The sequence below is a fragment of the Epinephelus lanceolatus genome, chromosome 21, assembly GCF_041903045.1.
Source record: "Epinephelus lanceolatus isolate andai-2023 chromosome 21, ASM4190304v1, whole genome shotgun sequence".
NCBI classification, from domain to species: Eukaryota; Metazoa; Chordata; class Actinopteri; order Perciformes; family Serranidae; genus Epinephelus; species Epinephelus lanceolatus.
In genome coordinates this window covers 8,705,909-8,722,661 of record NC_135754.1, presented here as the reverse complement: position 1 = coordinate 8,722,661, position 16,753 = coordinate 8,705,909, and the positions used below count along the sequence as shown (strand labels likewise).

Below are 16,753 nucleotides of genomic sequence, written 5' to 3'. Positions count from 1 at the left end.
TTCCTGTTTCCAGCAGCCCAGTCCGTACAGGAAGTCACAGACAAACTCACATCATGTCTGGAATGATGTCAATTGATTAAAAAAGTGATCAGACCCATACATCAGTTTGTTTTCAGTCTCCAGTTGTTTTAATTATGAATGATTAATTTATTAAAATGCTTTACTGGTGATCTGTAGTTTATGTTCATGGTTTAACCTCCATTTTACATGAATTCTCCTGTAAATCAGCATCATATCAGTTTGACCTGTCCCCTCAACTACACAGGCTGAATAAACTGTTGGTTAATATTTTCAGGAAGAAAAAAAAAAACAAGACAACAGCTTTCATTAAAGGTCAGTCAGATACAGTCAGGGCTTCACATCTGTAGGCTACAGATGTTATTATAAGAATCCTCAAATCCCACTGACCACAAGTCTCTGTGTTGCTAAATCCTACTTCAATAATTAAAACAGTCCAGTGTTAATATAGCCTACAGTAGACTCTGTATAGTTTATGATGAATGTATTTAGTCTCTGATGACTAATCTTCGCACTGGGGGCGGGTGTCCCACATTGTCCCTCACAAACCTACTCCTGTCCCACACTTGGTTTATTGGGACCTGGTCACCCTACCAGTCCCACTGTAAGCTCTGTTTGTTTGCTTTTTAATGACCTGATTTCTTATCTTTTATGTCATGAGACAGACATGTTTGTAGTATAAATTTGACTCTTGTCATTGCACAGTGAACAGTCATGAAAGGAACTCTGGCCATGCTGGCATTTGAGATATTAGGTTTCTTCTGGTAAACCACAAAAGAGGGTGAGAAAACTATAGCTAGGTCTTTGTCTTTACACAAAATATTATACATATATATACCAAATACATTAACCAAGTGCTTCTCCTTATGGTATGTTCACTTTGATGTAATGTAGTGTAATGTACTGATTTACTGAAGTGTTTATACTGTACCTTAAGTTGACTTTTAAAAGATACGTGTTGAAGCAATGTACTCTGTGCAACTGACAAATCATACACTGGGTTATTATTTCATGTATTCTTATGACACACATACACTCACTGAGCACTTAAGCATTGTGGTAGAGAAGTACCTAGGATTCACTGTGCATCATTTCTAAAAATAGCATGAGGATGGGCTCAGAAACACTGGTCGAAAGTTAGGGGAATTCCAGCTTGTCCTGATGTGACCCTAGAGGAGGCGGGCTTAGACTGCCCAGAAAAACATTACACGGTGGAATTGGCTCCAAGGGAGAAAAGGAGAGAGGGGATACTATTATGTGAGTGCAAGTAAAGAGGCGGCCATCAGGGGGAGACAGGAGAAATGTGACACTGTTATGTTTCAGCTCTAAGGGGGAAGGATTAAAGAAAAAGTGGGAACTCAGCAGAAATGTGACACCGTTAGGATCAGCGCCAAGTGGGAAGGATTAAGAAAAAGACGACTCAGCAGAAATCTTAACAATAAAAGCGAGTGCAAAAACAAAGAAATTCCAGTCCTGCTCCGGAGTTTGACTCATTGAGTTGTGATGTGTTTGTTGCCTGCAAGCACATTAAACTCAGTTGCATCTGATTCTACGTGTCTCCAGTGACACGTTTTTTACCTCTGAGTATTTGAGTTTTTGATATCTAATAGAAAACAACGAAAGTCTGTTCGAGAAGAAAGGAATGAGGTTGCGAGCTTTCTGGCCCAGCTCCAGTCCTTTAAATTTATGTTTCTACAGTAACCAGATGAAAGACAGTGAAGAAGGAGAGGAGATAGTAACGGGTGAAAGCAGAGGGGATGTTATGTTAGTAAGAAAGGACCAACGTAAAGCTTCAGATGTTTCTCATATACTCTGTAGTCATTAGCTAATCACAATAAGGTCATTTAGTAAGGTAGGTTTTCACTTGAATAACCCTTGGTGTAAAGTACAATAAATATTTCTATAATTTCTGTTAGTGTTTCCTTGCAGACATATTGTCCAGTCAAGACAGACCTCAGACACCCTGGAGATTCATGCCGGCAGATGTGATGAGAGGTAAATAAATCTAGCTTGTCTTTATCACAGGTATCTTGTCAGTTCTTGAGTGCATTTCACCATTTACCAAACTTTTTTCTGTTAAACACAATGAAGTTGGAATAATGACTGTGCAAGAAACAGATGAATGCACCATTGGCCTGGGTTAGTCCGATTTAACAGAAGCTGCTATTTATCATTAGTATTTATTATGTTTATTACTGTACAGCTTTGTTTCTTTTGTTTTTTGCTATTAAGAAGCAATGTCAAGCCTCGTGTAAACTGTTGTGACATTTCTGACTGACCAACATTGTTTTGGGGTTTGTTTGTTTTTTGGATTTTACAGTTGGCCAATTTATGTCCTGGAGGACAGGAGCTACTATTTATCATAAGTATTGAACGTGATAATGAGTAATAACAGAAGAAATAAAATATAAATAAATACATATATAAATATAAATATAGGACCAATGCTTTTCTAACAATAATTCTGATGTATCTCACCTTGTACATGATCATATAGTATTAGTTGGAGTGCAATGACATAATTTAATCATTTCAGGCCAAGCCACACCCCTTTGCCCTTTAAGCTGTCAACTTGGACAGGCTGTGTCCCAATAGACTTTAATGTAAATTTCATTTCAATCTGTGTTATGACTATGTTGTTGACCATGTGGATAAAGTGAATTAGGGGACTGTTAAAAATTGCCAGGACAATTTGTGATAAATCATTTCTGGTAAATTCATTTGTGATTAATATAAGAGCATTATGTTCACACCACAAAACAATAAACATAGAAGTACATCGGAATCAACTGCATCTTTATTACAAGTTTCTGTGCATCATTGTATGGTGAAATGACTTCCAGTAAGTATTTCCATTCACTTCTTTTTACTCCCATGCAAATTTATACTGGACATCTTTCATTTTGTCTTTGTAAACAGCATCAAAGTACTCTGCTTCTGCCACTGTTAGTTGGTTTTTCCAGTCTCCAACAATCCCTGAAATGTAATGTGCAAAACAAGGAATCAGATTACATTTGGAAGAAAGATTAATGAAACAGTGTTTTTTTTTATATTTATGGTTCTGCTCAATAGAGATACAGTATGTAATCTGCTATACTGTATACAATGTGTGAGCAGTAGTATTGTATAAGTAGACATCTCCCTGTACATATTAGACTGTACAGATTGCATCCAATAACAGTGGAATTTAACATTTACCTTACATGTATTATTTATTGGAACTCACCTTTCCTGAGAAATTCAGACTTTGTCTGGTCCATCTGTTCACGAGGAACAGATTTGTAGTTTGACATGTTGTTCTTCTTCATGTTCTTGAACAAACATCGGTCTGCTATCTTCTCTATCACCTCAGCGTCCAGAGATTTCTGCAAGAACTGAGCGATTCTGGCCACAGAGTCCTTCAGGTCCTGCCCCACAGAGAACACACATCATCTCATACTCCTGCAACAATTCTCACTGTCTGGCTTTGTCATTTCTGTTTGTCCTGTACTTTGGTTTATGATCAAATACATGTATAACAAATGAGTTTTCCATCAACCTCAGCTGTACTTTGTGTTTAGTTTTGAAGAGTATTTTGTAATATTTCACCATTATCATTTTTTCGTAGGAGATGTACATGATGTGCTCTTTATCTTCAGCATTCAGCCAGCTCTTCACATGATCAAACCATGAGCCGTACGCAACTAGAGGAAAAAGATCAGAAACACTCCATTATCATGAGTAAAATATAACTTTGAGTATTCAGTGCACATTTTAAATCTTATCATTATCGTATTGCCATCTATAAAATATTGTATCAAAGTAAAATTGAGATCAACCTTTTCCATCAAGGAACTTGTGGAGGAAGTTGCTCTGTGAGCCTGGGTTGACCCAGTAGGAGGCCATCTCAGAATAATAAAACAGCGATGTAAAAGCATCTTTGGGGTTTCTCATCACATTGATGACCTGAAATGATGTTATGACACATTCATCATTTACTTGACATGACATCAAAGGAAAAATGTACCGATCAAAAGAATAATGATAGGGGGCCCTAGTGAGCAGCTCATGGGGTAGACGTGCATTCCGATGCTCCTCTGTGCTAAACTCTAAACCTAATATATTGACGGTCTCACACCTAATTTTGCCTCCCTCCGGAATATCCTTGACATAAGAGTGACTCGACCGGTTAAGTTTATGCAACAAAATGCAGAGGAAGTCGCTTAAAATGCCTCGATCATTTTCAGTATCTGCTAATGCTAACAGTGCCAGCCGCGACCCGCCCCACCATATGGAGGATATGGAGGACCTGCTGCTAATCTGGGAGAAAGTCTGTCAATGTCTCCCATGAAGGTGCACAGAAGGACAGGTGCCCCGGGTGCGCACAGCCACCTCGCTGCAGAGAAAGAAATCTGGCACGTCTATTGTTGGCACCGGAGCTGCTGGTAACATCAAAACTGTCAAGACCAAGCTGGTGAGTGTTTTTGCTTCCAAGTTCTCACCTGATCTGTATGTGGAAGCTCTCTCTGACTATCTTAGTGAAAAACTTGGCTGTGTGGTTTCCTGTAACCGGATCAGTAATGACAACGGCAGATATAGTTCGTTTAAAGTTTCTGCTGAGTGTAATGAGGTTGGAGAAATGTACAATCTGGAACTCTGGCCAGACGGGGCATTTGTCCGGCGCTATTATGAGCCGTGCCGGGCTGGTGCTATCAGGGCTAACGCTGTCATCGCTGCTGAGATGAGAAGCGTGTCAGCTGGTGCAGGGAGCACCAACTAGATTCCCCATATGACTGGACCACTTTGGGTTTTTTCCTACAACTGTCGAGGTCTGCATCTGGGCCAGGGCACAGGACACAGGGCTCGCCGCTTGGTTGTTGACAATCTCCTGGAAAACTATGACATACTGTGCTTGCAAGAAACGTTTTTGGCTGAGCAAGACTTGGCATATTAAACACTCTCAATGTCAGTTTTCATGGTGCTGGTGAATCTACAACTGATCTCAGCTCAGGAATAATCGGGTAGGATACCTGGGGGTGTGGCCATCCTGTGGAACAAGAGGCTTGATTTATTTATTTATGTGGTTAGGTTTGATGTAGACTGGTGTATTGGTGTACAGTTCAGTCACAATGGCAGGGAATTTATTATCCTTAATGTGTATACACCATATGAGTGTACTCAGAATGAAGATGAATATCTAGATAGGCTTGCCTTTATTTATTCCTTTATTCAGAGCAGCACTACTTCCTGTGTCCATGTCATTGGGGATATGAATGCACACATTGCAGACAGAGGCTCATTGTTTGTTAATCACATGATCCAGTTTTGTCAGGAAAACAATTTAATGCTGTCAAGTAAATGGCTACTACCCCCAGATAGTTATACTTATGTAAGTGAGGCCTGGCATACTGCTTCATGGCTGGATCACTGTATCAACACAGCTGATGCACATGCATCTTTGGAGGGTATGAACATTCTGTGTGGGGCAGCAACCTCTGATCACATGCCTGTGGGTATGTTGATAAATGTTGAAGATATTCCTATGCCCTCTAGTGACAGTAATGATTTTAACACTACTGGACTGGTCTGCTCTGTCAAGGGAGGATATTGCTGCCTATTATGTTGATACAAATAAATTATTGAGTAATATTCATCTACCCAGAGATGCAATTAGGTGTAATGATGTAAATTGTAATGACTGGAAGCACAGGGAGGAAATTTCCTCTTTATATACTCATGCTGTGAGAGCTCTGTATGAAAGCAGCAGACCCTTTTTTAACAGAAAAATAAGAGGGGTAATGTTAGGCCTGGCTGGAATAAGTATGCGGCCAGGTATCATGAGAAAGCAAAGCTAGCCTTTAAGTCATGGGTTTTGGCTGGTAGACCAAGACAAGGGCCTTTGTTTGAAAATAAGAAACATGCTAATGCACTGCATAAATATGCTGTTCGATTTATCTGTAAAATTGAGCAAGCTATGAGGGCTGACTCTATGGCTGAGTAGGTAATAAGTAACAATACTACTGATTTTTGGAAGGAGGTAAAGGTCCTTAACAACTGTAGAATACCGTCCCCATGCACTGTAGATGGTATCTCAGGGGTTGACAATATTGCTGAGCTATGGAGACAGCACTACAGCACCTTATTCAATTGTCAAAAGTGATATATGTGCCTGATAATGTTGAGTGTGTATAAATAATCTAGCAGATAAAGCATGTGGTTTGGATCACATCACTGCTGAGCACATCAAATATGCCAGCATGAGGATAGCTCCTCTCCTTGCCATCTGCTTCAATGCTTTTTTAATTCATGGATTCTTGCTGGATACAATGATATCTGTCTTTTTAGTTACAGTGATTAAGGACAAATCTGGTAAAGCTGGATGCTCTGATAATTACAGACCAATAGCCCTTGCCAGTATATTGTCTAAAGTTTTTGAAAGCATCCTGCTAGACAGAATTGTGGAGATTATTTCCTCTACTGATAACCAGTTTGGCTTCAAAGCTAAGCATGGCACAGACATGGCCATATATTCCTTAAAGGAAATTGTCAATGCATATATAGATAAGAATTACTCAGTTTTGATGTGTTTTATTGATGTTTCAAAAGCTTTTGACCAGGTCAATCATTTTAAGTTATTTGTCAAAATGAGTTGCAGAGGGGTACCCAAATGTATTGTGAGAATTCTGTCTTACTGGTATGCCAACCAGTCAGTGCAGTTAAAATAGGGTCATTGCGTCTGTGCCCCTTTTGGGGTCAGGAATGGAGTCAGACAAGGTGGAATTCTCTCACCAATTCTTTATAATTTGTGTGTTGATGACCTGTCTAACAGCCTGAAAACCCGTAACACTGGGTGTATGATAGGCAATACTTTGGTACACCATATTATATATGCAGATGACCTTGTGGTCTTTAATCCCTGCAGTGCTGGTCTCAAGCAGCTTCTTAATGTCTGCTCTGAATATGGTGTTGTCCATGACATGAAGTTTCATGCAGATAAGAGTGTGGTCATGATCTGTAGAACAAAAGAGGACAGATGTCTAATGTTTCCTACCTTCAAATTGTCAGATAATAATTTGAAAGTAAATAGTAAAGTATCTTGGACATTTCATCACAGATCAGTTGAAGGATGACCAAGATATTTACAGGCAATGCTGTGCTTTATATATAAAGATTTTTCTTTCTACTCTCATGTTCAATAAGTCTTAAACTAGGATCACCTATTTCCTGATATCCTCTGAATGATCCTATGTCAACAATTGTACTTATCACAATATCTTAATATCTAATAATAGGCCAGTCTCTCTTAATTTAAACAATATCCTGTCTAAACAAAAATACAGCTGGCGCTTCAACCCTCTCCTTCTTCAAGACCACCCTTTTATTGAGCTTATGACGACACGCATAGATGAGTTTCTTACTACACATGATAATGGGAGTTGTCTGATTCTACTCTGTTGGAGGCCTTCAAGGTCGTGATCAAAGGACATATTATCTCATTTGAAACTTCTAAGAAGAGAGAACTTAACAGTTGCCTTAGGGATACTGAAAAAATGCTTCAAGTACTGGAAGAGGCATACAGATCCTCCCTCTTACCTCTTGTTACTTACAATAAGATCTTAGAATTAAAATACGAATATAACACCATCCTTAATAAATTTATCAGCAATGTTCTACTAAAAGTTAAACAGAAGAATTTCAAACTTGGGGATAAACGAGAGAAACTGGTAGCAAGCCAACTCAGAGGTGAGCAGGCTAAGCAAGCTATTTATAAGATAAAATCCAAACCAGGTAAACTGGTTACTAACCCAAAGGGGATAAACCCTTGCTTCAGGAACTTCTACAAGGAACTGTATTCCAGTAGAGTAAATCCCACTGAAGCTGATTTTTACCTCCGCCAAGGACGTTAAGTTTGTCTGTTTGTCTGCAAAATAACTTGAAAAGTTCTGAACGGATTTTGATGAAAGTTTCAGGAAAGGTTGATAATGGGACAAGGAACAGATGATAAAATATTGGTGGTGATCGGTTGAAGCGAAGTGGATAAAATAATAAAATGGCGGGAAATCCGAGCTGCTTGGTGGAGGTCTGCGCTCTCCGAGTGCTCTAGTTCTACCTTTTTTTTTTCTAAATGTTCTTCAATTATACAGTGCATCACAAGATGGTATTGATGCTCCAGTTTCTAAAACCGTCCTTTTGAATGCTATTCGAACCTTCCCCTCTGGAAAAGCAGCCGGCCCAGATGGCTTTGGCTGTGAATTCTACAAAGCACACAAGGCAAGGCATTGCATTATTTTGATATTGCTTTGGAACCACTTGGGATAGGTATCAGGGCTCGCCCAGGTATTCACAGTGTGAATTTTGGTAATGTTGAAAGCCTGCTTAATTTATACGCTGATGATTTACTGATCCGTTTATTGGACCCAGCAGTCTCTGTTCCCAACCTCCTGACCTACATTAAATCATTTAGTAGACTGTCAGGATACACGATTAACTGGGAAAAATGTGAGTTTATATCTTTGAAGAATAATTTGTGTCCCATATTCTTGACATCTTTGCCCTTTAAATCAATCACTACTCACCTTAACTATCTTGGACTTAAGATTCCTAGAAATCTCCAAATTTTTACTCAAATTGAAGTTTTTGGATATGATGGACAAGCTAAGAGCTAATATTAGGAAGTGGAAGTTGCTAAGGCTATTAAAATGGTTGCACTTCCAAGGTTCTTATATCTTATTCAAAACCTTCCTATTTATCTACCCATGTGTTTTTTTAAATGACTGTATTCTGTCATCCCTTCATTTGTCTGGGCAAATAAACCCCCTCACATTTGTAAAGCCCACTGACAGAAGAATGTAAACGGGGGTGGTCTCGGCCTCCCTGTATTTAGACACTATTACTGGGCTGAAAATTCCAGGGCTCTCACTTTCTGGCCATGGGGCTCCCCTGGAGATGATTGATCTGCTGCTTCCCCACTCTGGTTAAAAATTGAATCCATGTCAGTTTCATAAACTTCAGCATTGCTTATTTCCCAAAACACAGCCTTCCTATAAATTATTTGATCATAACTTCATACTCACAAACTCTCTGAAGATACTGAATCAGATAAAAAAATTCCTTGGACTGCCAAACATCTCAGTAAACACCCCGATAGCACACAATCACGTGTTTAAACCAGGATTGATGGATGGGGTGTTTTTGGACTGGTGATAGAGGGGTTGTGTTGTATTGGAGATTTTTACATAGATAACAACTTTGCCTCTTTCCCTCAGCTCCAGACTAAATATCACCTTCCTCAATCACATTTTTACTGATACTTACAGGTCAGGCATTTCTTAAGGGACTATGTTTCTGGATTTCCACTGATACCACAGTACCATGACTTTTACGATATACTCTTCTCACAGCCAAATTCGAAACATTTGATCTCTTGCTTTGATCTCTCCAGAAGAACTGGATGTTCCGCTGTCAGATGAACTATGGGAGGAAGGCCTGGCCAGGGTACAGAACTGCTCTATTAACTCTAGATATCGATTTGTGTGATTCTGTCTTAGATTGCATTACTCCAAAACTAAACTCGGTAAAATTTTTGAATCAGTGTCTCCCATGTGCGATAGATGTGGCAGTGCTGAAGGCTCACTCTCACACCTGTTCTGGCAGAGTCTGGTACTCCGCAATTTTTGGTGTGACACATTTAATTGGTTGTCTAAATAATTAAGAATAAATATTCAACCAAGCTGCAATCTGGCAATATTTGGCTCTTCAGACAGGACAACAGCCCTTCCTCCCCATTATAAGCAGGCTCTCAAAACAGGCATGGTTGCAGCCAAAACATTAATACTATTAAACTGGAAGTCTCCAACACCCTCTTGTTTTAAGAGGTGGCTCAATGAAATGGTTTCTATTGCTAGGATGGAAGAGATTCGCTTTAGCAAACAAAATTCACAAAACTATTATCAGAAGATGTAGAAGCTGTTTTTGGCTGATGAAACCTAAATGTCCATCTTGTGAGCCATGCTGCTATGTTGTATTTTTTTTTTTCTCTGTTAAAATTCTGCCTCATCCTGATCTGACTGATATTCTGATATCCCTCCTCCCATGTTTGTTTGTTTGTTTGTTTGTTTGTTTTCTTTCTGTTTTCTGTTTCTTGCACCCCTGATGATACTGACGACTGTATTTGGTTGCTCCATGGATCCTCTGTCCTTTTTGGTTTTTCATGCAACAATGTCAGGTGCTGTATGTCTATTGTGTGTGTATTCTTTGTGTTATGAAAGAGTTAAAATAAAATTATTTAAAAAATGAATTAAAAAAAGAATAATGATAATGATTTATCACATAAACTACATGGCAGATTTACCTTCGGCTTCACTTCAAAGAAAGATGGAGGCATCATGTTGTACTGGACATGCGTAGTAAACATTCGGGGAGATGGTTTCTCCTGAAGGTTAAGGCTGCTGTTCCGATAGTGCTCCAGCCAGGGAACACGGTCATAGTTAGGAAGAGTCTCAACAAAAGCTGGATCTCCTCCACTCACGATCAGAGGGACAATCTCCTGCATCCAAGTCGTACCTGAAAGAAGAACAGCAGCAATGTTCTGAAAACTGTAGTTAGACACATATAATAAATAAATCTTTTCTTTTAGGAGTGGAGGGTGGCTGCAAGGTGAATGGAGAAGTGTGGGGGTTAGGGGGTTGGTGGGAGGGGGCCCATGTGTCTAATCTGTTCAGGTTCAGCCCAGCTTGTTCTGCATCATAACTAAAATCAGGTCTTCTCTGATCATGCCCAATGCAGAGGTCATAATTCATGCCTACATCCAGACTTGATTTTTTTATTGTCAGGTCTGGTGTGTGCTAGTGCTAAAAGTCTAATGCTGTGCCTCAAATCCAGTGTTGGGCAGTAACGCGTTGTTAGTAGCTTATTACAGTAAAGTCGTTAGTTTTGGCAATAACTAATACTCTAACGCGTTCGTTTTTAAATTCAGTAACTCAGTTACCGTTACCAAATGATGCGTTACTCCGTTATTTTTGGCCAGGTTTTAAAACGGCACACAGCATTCAGTATTCCTTCACAAACTGAAGTTCCCTTTCACTAAAACATTTTAGCCCTAAACAATAACAGATAGTCATGTCAGATAGAGGTATATGAACAATTCTTACCAGAGCATCTTAATGAAACACATCTCTCACCATCTCTTAACTATCAGCCTGCTGGCCTCACCACAGTGCTGTAACGTTACATTAAGCGGATAGTGCTTCTGTAGATTTTTAGTCCCAGTAACGTTATATCCAGTGACGTGATATCCATTGTTGTCCCGAGGAGGCTTTTGTTGTGGACAGACACGGTGGGCGACAGACTCGACATCATCATGTAGCTCTTCAAATGTTCTCTTTAGCTCATTTTCCATATTTGTATCCAAGTACCGTAGTTGTAAAACGTTTAGCTGCCTGACAGCAAGTGACTCCACTGTGGAAGACGGTTCCATGTTTCCTATACCGTTCAATAGTTTTGTCAAGTTGTAGTCTAACAGTCCCTTGGTTAAACTCCATCCGCTGTCTCTTAGGCAATTTACTGTAGCTACGAGCCAATACAGTTAGGAAATGTTTTGGGCTGCAGGGCTGAGTTTCCCAAAACATGATCCTTCTTAGCAACACTGTCTTCTCTGTGGCTTAGAAAAACGACACTGCAAAAAAGAAAAGCACCTAGCGCCCTCTAGCGTCCCCACTCAGTCATCTACAGCCAAGACGTACTCAGAGTATAGATGACGCTAGTGCGCGTGCTTCAAGGTTATGGCGTGACGTGATGGCGCGCCAAGATGAGAGTCAAGGTTTTTTTTTGGGTGGGGGGGGGGGGGGAGTAACTAAACAGTTACTTTTCTCAGTAACGCATTACGTTTTGGTTTATGTAACTGAGTAACTAACTGAGTTACTTTTTGATAAAGTAACTAGTTACTATTTTTCAGTAACAGTACAACACTGCTCAAATCCGATACTTCTGTACTTTGTTGGGAATAGAATGATTTTATGTGTTTTACTATAAGTTGTGTTTCACTATATAAGTTTTAGATGTGTGAACAATGAGAATACTGAGATGATTTCAGCTGATCTGAATGTGTTTGCTTTGCAGAAGTGGAGAAGTACAGGAGAGGAAGAGACATGAAGTCTGAGGAGCACATACCGCAATGCTTAGATAATTAGTTTCATATATGGTAAAAAGAATAGAAAGTGATATACAGATAGTAAGGTACAGCACGTGTAGGGAGTTGTGTTGTCTCTTGTCTTTCAAAACAGGAACCACGCCCCCACCGCCAGCGGGAAGGAGTCAGATTAAGAGGCCGTTTACACGTACACGGTGATTTTGATAAACGGAGACATCTTCCTTCATTTGTGCCCTTCGTTTACACGCAAACGGAGATTTCTCCTCTGAAAACGAGTCTTTCTAAAAACTCCGGCCAGAGTGGAGATTTTGGAAAACTCCGGTTGCACGTTTGCATGTAAACTGAGATAAACGCAGATAAACGGAGTTATAGGCAGCCCACGTCACAGTATGCGCCGGAACTTGCGCCTGTGTAAAAAGTGCAACCTATGTTGCTATGGTGACAATGGATACATGGAAGGCTTGAGCTTCTCGTTACACTGCCACCTACAGGTTTGGCATGCTCTTGTGTATATATACACGGGTAAGTGTAAACGAAGATCTTTTTGAAAACGGAGACGGTGAAATGTCCGTTTATGAAAATAGCCGGCGACGTGTAAACGGCCTCTAACACGAGGCAGGGGCGTGGTGTGGTGAAGGAGGAAGTGGAACTGCCAATGAGAAGAGGACAACGCCTTGCGTGCACAATGACACTCTGTTACGCTTAAATATACTGGGTCAGGGAAAGGACAGGAGGTCAGACTTCGTGAACTGACACACCTTTGTTGTTCGTCAGGGACGTGAAGTTGAGACCCAGAGCTCTGTAATTTTATTCCTTTACTGCTTAATAAACTACATTAACTGAGACCGAATATCTTCTCCTATTGCTTCATTAAAGAACACGCAGGACTGAGCTCACACATAGCACATTAGAGAGTAGGATGAGACTCTTAGTCCAACAACTTACACTTGCTATTTTGAGTAAACAGGTGTGGTCACACTGAGAGGTATGGCAAGATGCAGTGCACTATGAGTACCTGGATGGTCCACTCATACAGTCAAAATGTTGAGTGTGGAACAGTGGACACTTCCCAGCCTCATCATGTTGCCTATGTAAATAAAGGGGCTGGACCACAAACATTTCAAATTTGTGAAATGTCGACTGAGTACTGGGATGAACATTGAAGGATTGTACAGATATACATATGTACAGTATTTTTCACGACCACTATACTGGCGTCAGGTAGAAGCCATCACTTTGTTGATTGGGTTAATTCTGTGATAAATGAAAATGCAAATGCTAATGTTAGCTTGCTAGCAAGATAACAACGGCACATTTTATCGTCAGGCATTGACATTACATAATATGTGGCTTAAAGATTCAGTGTGTACGATTTAGGGGGATATATTGGCAGAAATAGAATATAATGAGTTTGTTTTCTTTAGTGTATAATCATGTGAAAATAAGAACAGTTGTATCTTTCTTATCATAGAACGAGCTGTTTATAGCGACATAGGGAGGGGGGTCGTTGTTTATGGATATCACCATGTTGCACAACCATGTTTCTACAGTAGCCCAAAATGGACAAACCAAACACTGGCTCCAGATAAGGCTATTCAAATTTTTGTGTCGACCTCTGTACTTACAAGCCCAACTGCAATGAGCAGTTTTGGTTTGTAATTTGGAACTGTTTTATTCAGTGTTTTTACCAGTTTAAATCACTGGGTCTGTTTGTTTTGGAGAGGAAATGCCTCGGCTCCTACTAAAAACCCTCTGAACATCTAGATCTTCAGTTGTTGGAGAAAAAAGATGAGCACACATTGACAGGTACTGGGCGAGCCGCCCCCATCGACAAGTGAAACCACGTAGGAGATACACAGTTTTGTATTGCGAAACCGCTTTATTCAGTGAATTTACCAGTTTAAATCCCTGGTTCAATTTGTTTTGGAAAGGAGGAGACCTCTGTAGATAATACGCCTCATGGTAAAAACCTCCTGAACGTCTAAATCATAGCTTTTTTTGGGCGAGCCACCCGTTTCTGAGAGGCCAAACAGCGTCAGAGATAAAGTGATTTGTAACATGAAACTGCTTTTGTCAGGTCCCATACAGTTGTTTAGTTTGTTTGGTCTCTGACTTCCTGTTTTATTTTGTTTGGATTCCCTCACTTCCTGTTTGTGTTCATTCTAGGTGTCTTGACTCCCTTTGTGTGTGATTGTCCATTGTCTTCACCTGTGCCTCATTATCTCCTCCCCTCATGTGTATAAATGCCTGTTTCCCCCAGTGTGTCTTTGTCAGATTGTCTGCATCATTGGTGAGTAGCTTTCTGGCAGTTTCCTCATGTTCCGACCCTGTTTTTTCCCTTGAGACCAGTTTAACCTAAGCGTTCTGTACTGTAGCCTTATCCTTATGGTTTTTGACTCTTGCCTGTTTTTTGGACTAGCCTTTCTGCCTTGTGTTTTTTGTACGTCTGCCTGAACTGACTGCCTTTTGTGTACCGACCCTGGACTATTGAATAAACTGCCTCACTACACCTGTCTGTCTCTGGTCTGCTCTGTGGGTCCCAGTTTTGTCTGTCTGAACCTGACAACTTTATTCTGTGTTTTTACCAGTTGTTGTTTTGTTTTTTTTAATTGAGAGTATGCTTCACAATGAACCCTTCACAAGATGGAATTAACACAGTAGATCTTAAATATCCAAAGAGCACCTGTATGCGACCCCGCAGTGCCTCGACTTATTTGTCTTCAGGTTACAGTTGGGGTGACAGTTTGCACCATGAGTTAAGTCATATACACAGTTAGTGTCGAACATAAAGTTGTGCTAAGGTGAAATAAAGAGCATTTTTCAGTTCAAAATTGCCTTATATTAGTCTCGCAATTGAGAAACCTAAGGTTGTATAATATTAAAAAGGTTTTAAAATGTGTACTCAATGTTTTTTTATCATCATCATGACATAGAATTAAATGCTCAAACAACAACAAAAAAGGTTATGTTAAAATGTCTCAGACAAGGGGCATGTGACAGATTTATTTTGTGTCTGGTGTACTTTTAAATTCCTGTATTGTACTAAACTAAAAGTATTGAGCGCAAGCTGTCTCCAAAAAAGTTTTGAGTTGAGTGAGCGAATTAGGGTTTATGGTGTGGAAGAAAAAAAAGGAGAACTTCAAGAGATCTAATTTCTACTCTTTCTTTCCTCTGGGATTAACAATGCATTCACCTCATATATCATGACATGCCACTCTCCCCTACATTATATTACATCAGCTGCTTTAAACAGTTAATGTAGGGGATTCTGGCCCTGGTTTTACTTGGTATCAGCACCCAGTTTTGTGGTAATGACCATTCGTAACTTACTTTTACAAGCTTCTGTTTTTATTTGCACAAGTTTCAGCAAATCTAATAGCACCATCCCACTAAGTCATACTACACTCAAAGCTAGTCTGAGAATAAGATTCAACAATAGTCTACATTTAGACTGAGAAAATGTGAGTACTTTTCAAATTTCTTCAAGATATAGAAAATAATAAATGTTGCATGATGATGCAAACACTAGTCAAGCAAGAACAACTGCTTACCTGACTTGGGATATGTTGCAATGATGATATCATCTGGCCGAAAAGAAAACTCCTCAAAGTATTTGAAGTTTTGAGTGTTCGCCAGTGAATGGAAATAGATCCCTTTGTAAACTGTGTATAAATCTGCCTCAGTCATGGCTCAGAGTTAAAATGAGTAGATGCCAGTAGTGTCAGCCAGTGTTCTTATTACTCAACTGACCAAACCTGTATGACTGCTAAAACTAGTAAATAGGTGCTAGCAGAGGGGATATTAGGACAAAAACATAGGATAACTAAATGTGGCCCATCTAGTTTTTCTGGTGCACACCCACAGAATTCTTTCTTTGATGTGTACGGTGATAAAGATGATTTATCTTTGTTTGTTTTTTTGTCATGCAACAAACGTGTGCCCAGCCCTCATGGGTTTTAAGACACCATTACCATGACAATGCAGTGAGCAATCCAAAGTACATGTAATTTTACGGTTCAGTCCTCGAACAAAATACTCTGCTTTCTATCCCACCCCAGGCAAAGAAATTCAGTCACAAAAAAGGTTCCCCCTCTGAAACAAAACTCAAATTTTTCATGACCATCCAACCAAAAGAAATCAACATAAATAAGGATAATTTTACTGAAAAGTACATCCCTTACATCTTCATATTCCGGACAGTAATTCTGAAAAAGCCATGTCCCCTTTGTAACAGGAAACATCTATCCATTCTCCGCCAAGTGAACCAAAGAGAGACCGACTCCAAAGTCCTATATCTGAACCCTCAGTCTGGCTCCCCCAAAGTCCTTTTGAAGGTGGTTAAAGTGAGCTTACAGAATAAACATCACACCTTAGACACTTATGCCATCTTAGATGATGGCTCTCAGCGTACAATGCTCCTTTCAGCAGCTTATGAACAGTTAGATCTTGAAGGGCCTATGGAACACCTTGCTGTCTGCACCATCAGACAAAGAACTAAAGGCCTAGATGGAGCCACAGTAAGTTTTGAGATTTCCCCTGCCCTAAACCCACACAAAACATTTATTGTTAAAGATGCATTCACATCTGATAAGCTGTCATTGGTAGAAC

General features: G+C 39.8%; 1 protein-coding gene across 2 annotated transcripts; it reads right to left on the bottom strand.

Moving 5' to 3' along the window:
* Positions 1–2,797: 2,797 nt before the first annotated feature.
* Positions 2,798–15,832, bottom strand: LOC144459439 (sulfotransferase 2B1-like). 2 transcript variants are annotated; one of them, XM_078163514.1, is made up of 6 exons: positions 15,697–15,832; positions 10,349–10,560; positions 3,837–3,963; positions 3,607–3,701; positions 3,245–3,425; positions 2,798–2,994 (listed from the first exon to the last, which is right to left on the bottom strand). In XM_078163514.1, exons 1-6 carry the CDS (start codon positions 15,830–15,832, stop codon positions 2,885–2,887), a joined length of 861 nt encoding a protein of 286 aa, XP_078019640.1. In that variant the 3' UTR covers positions 2,798–2,884. The 2 variants fall into 2 exon arrangements, with proteins under 2 accessions (XP_078019640.1, XP_078019641.1); XM_078163515.1 differs by lacking the exon at positions 15,697–15,832 and adding an exon at positions 11,148–11,204.
* Between the last annotated feature and the right edge of the window lie 921 nt (positions 15,833–16,753).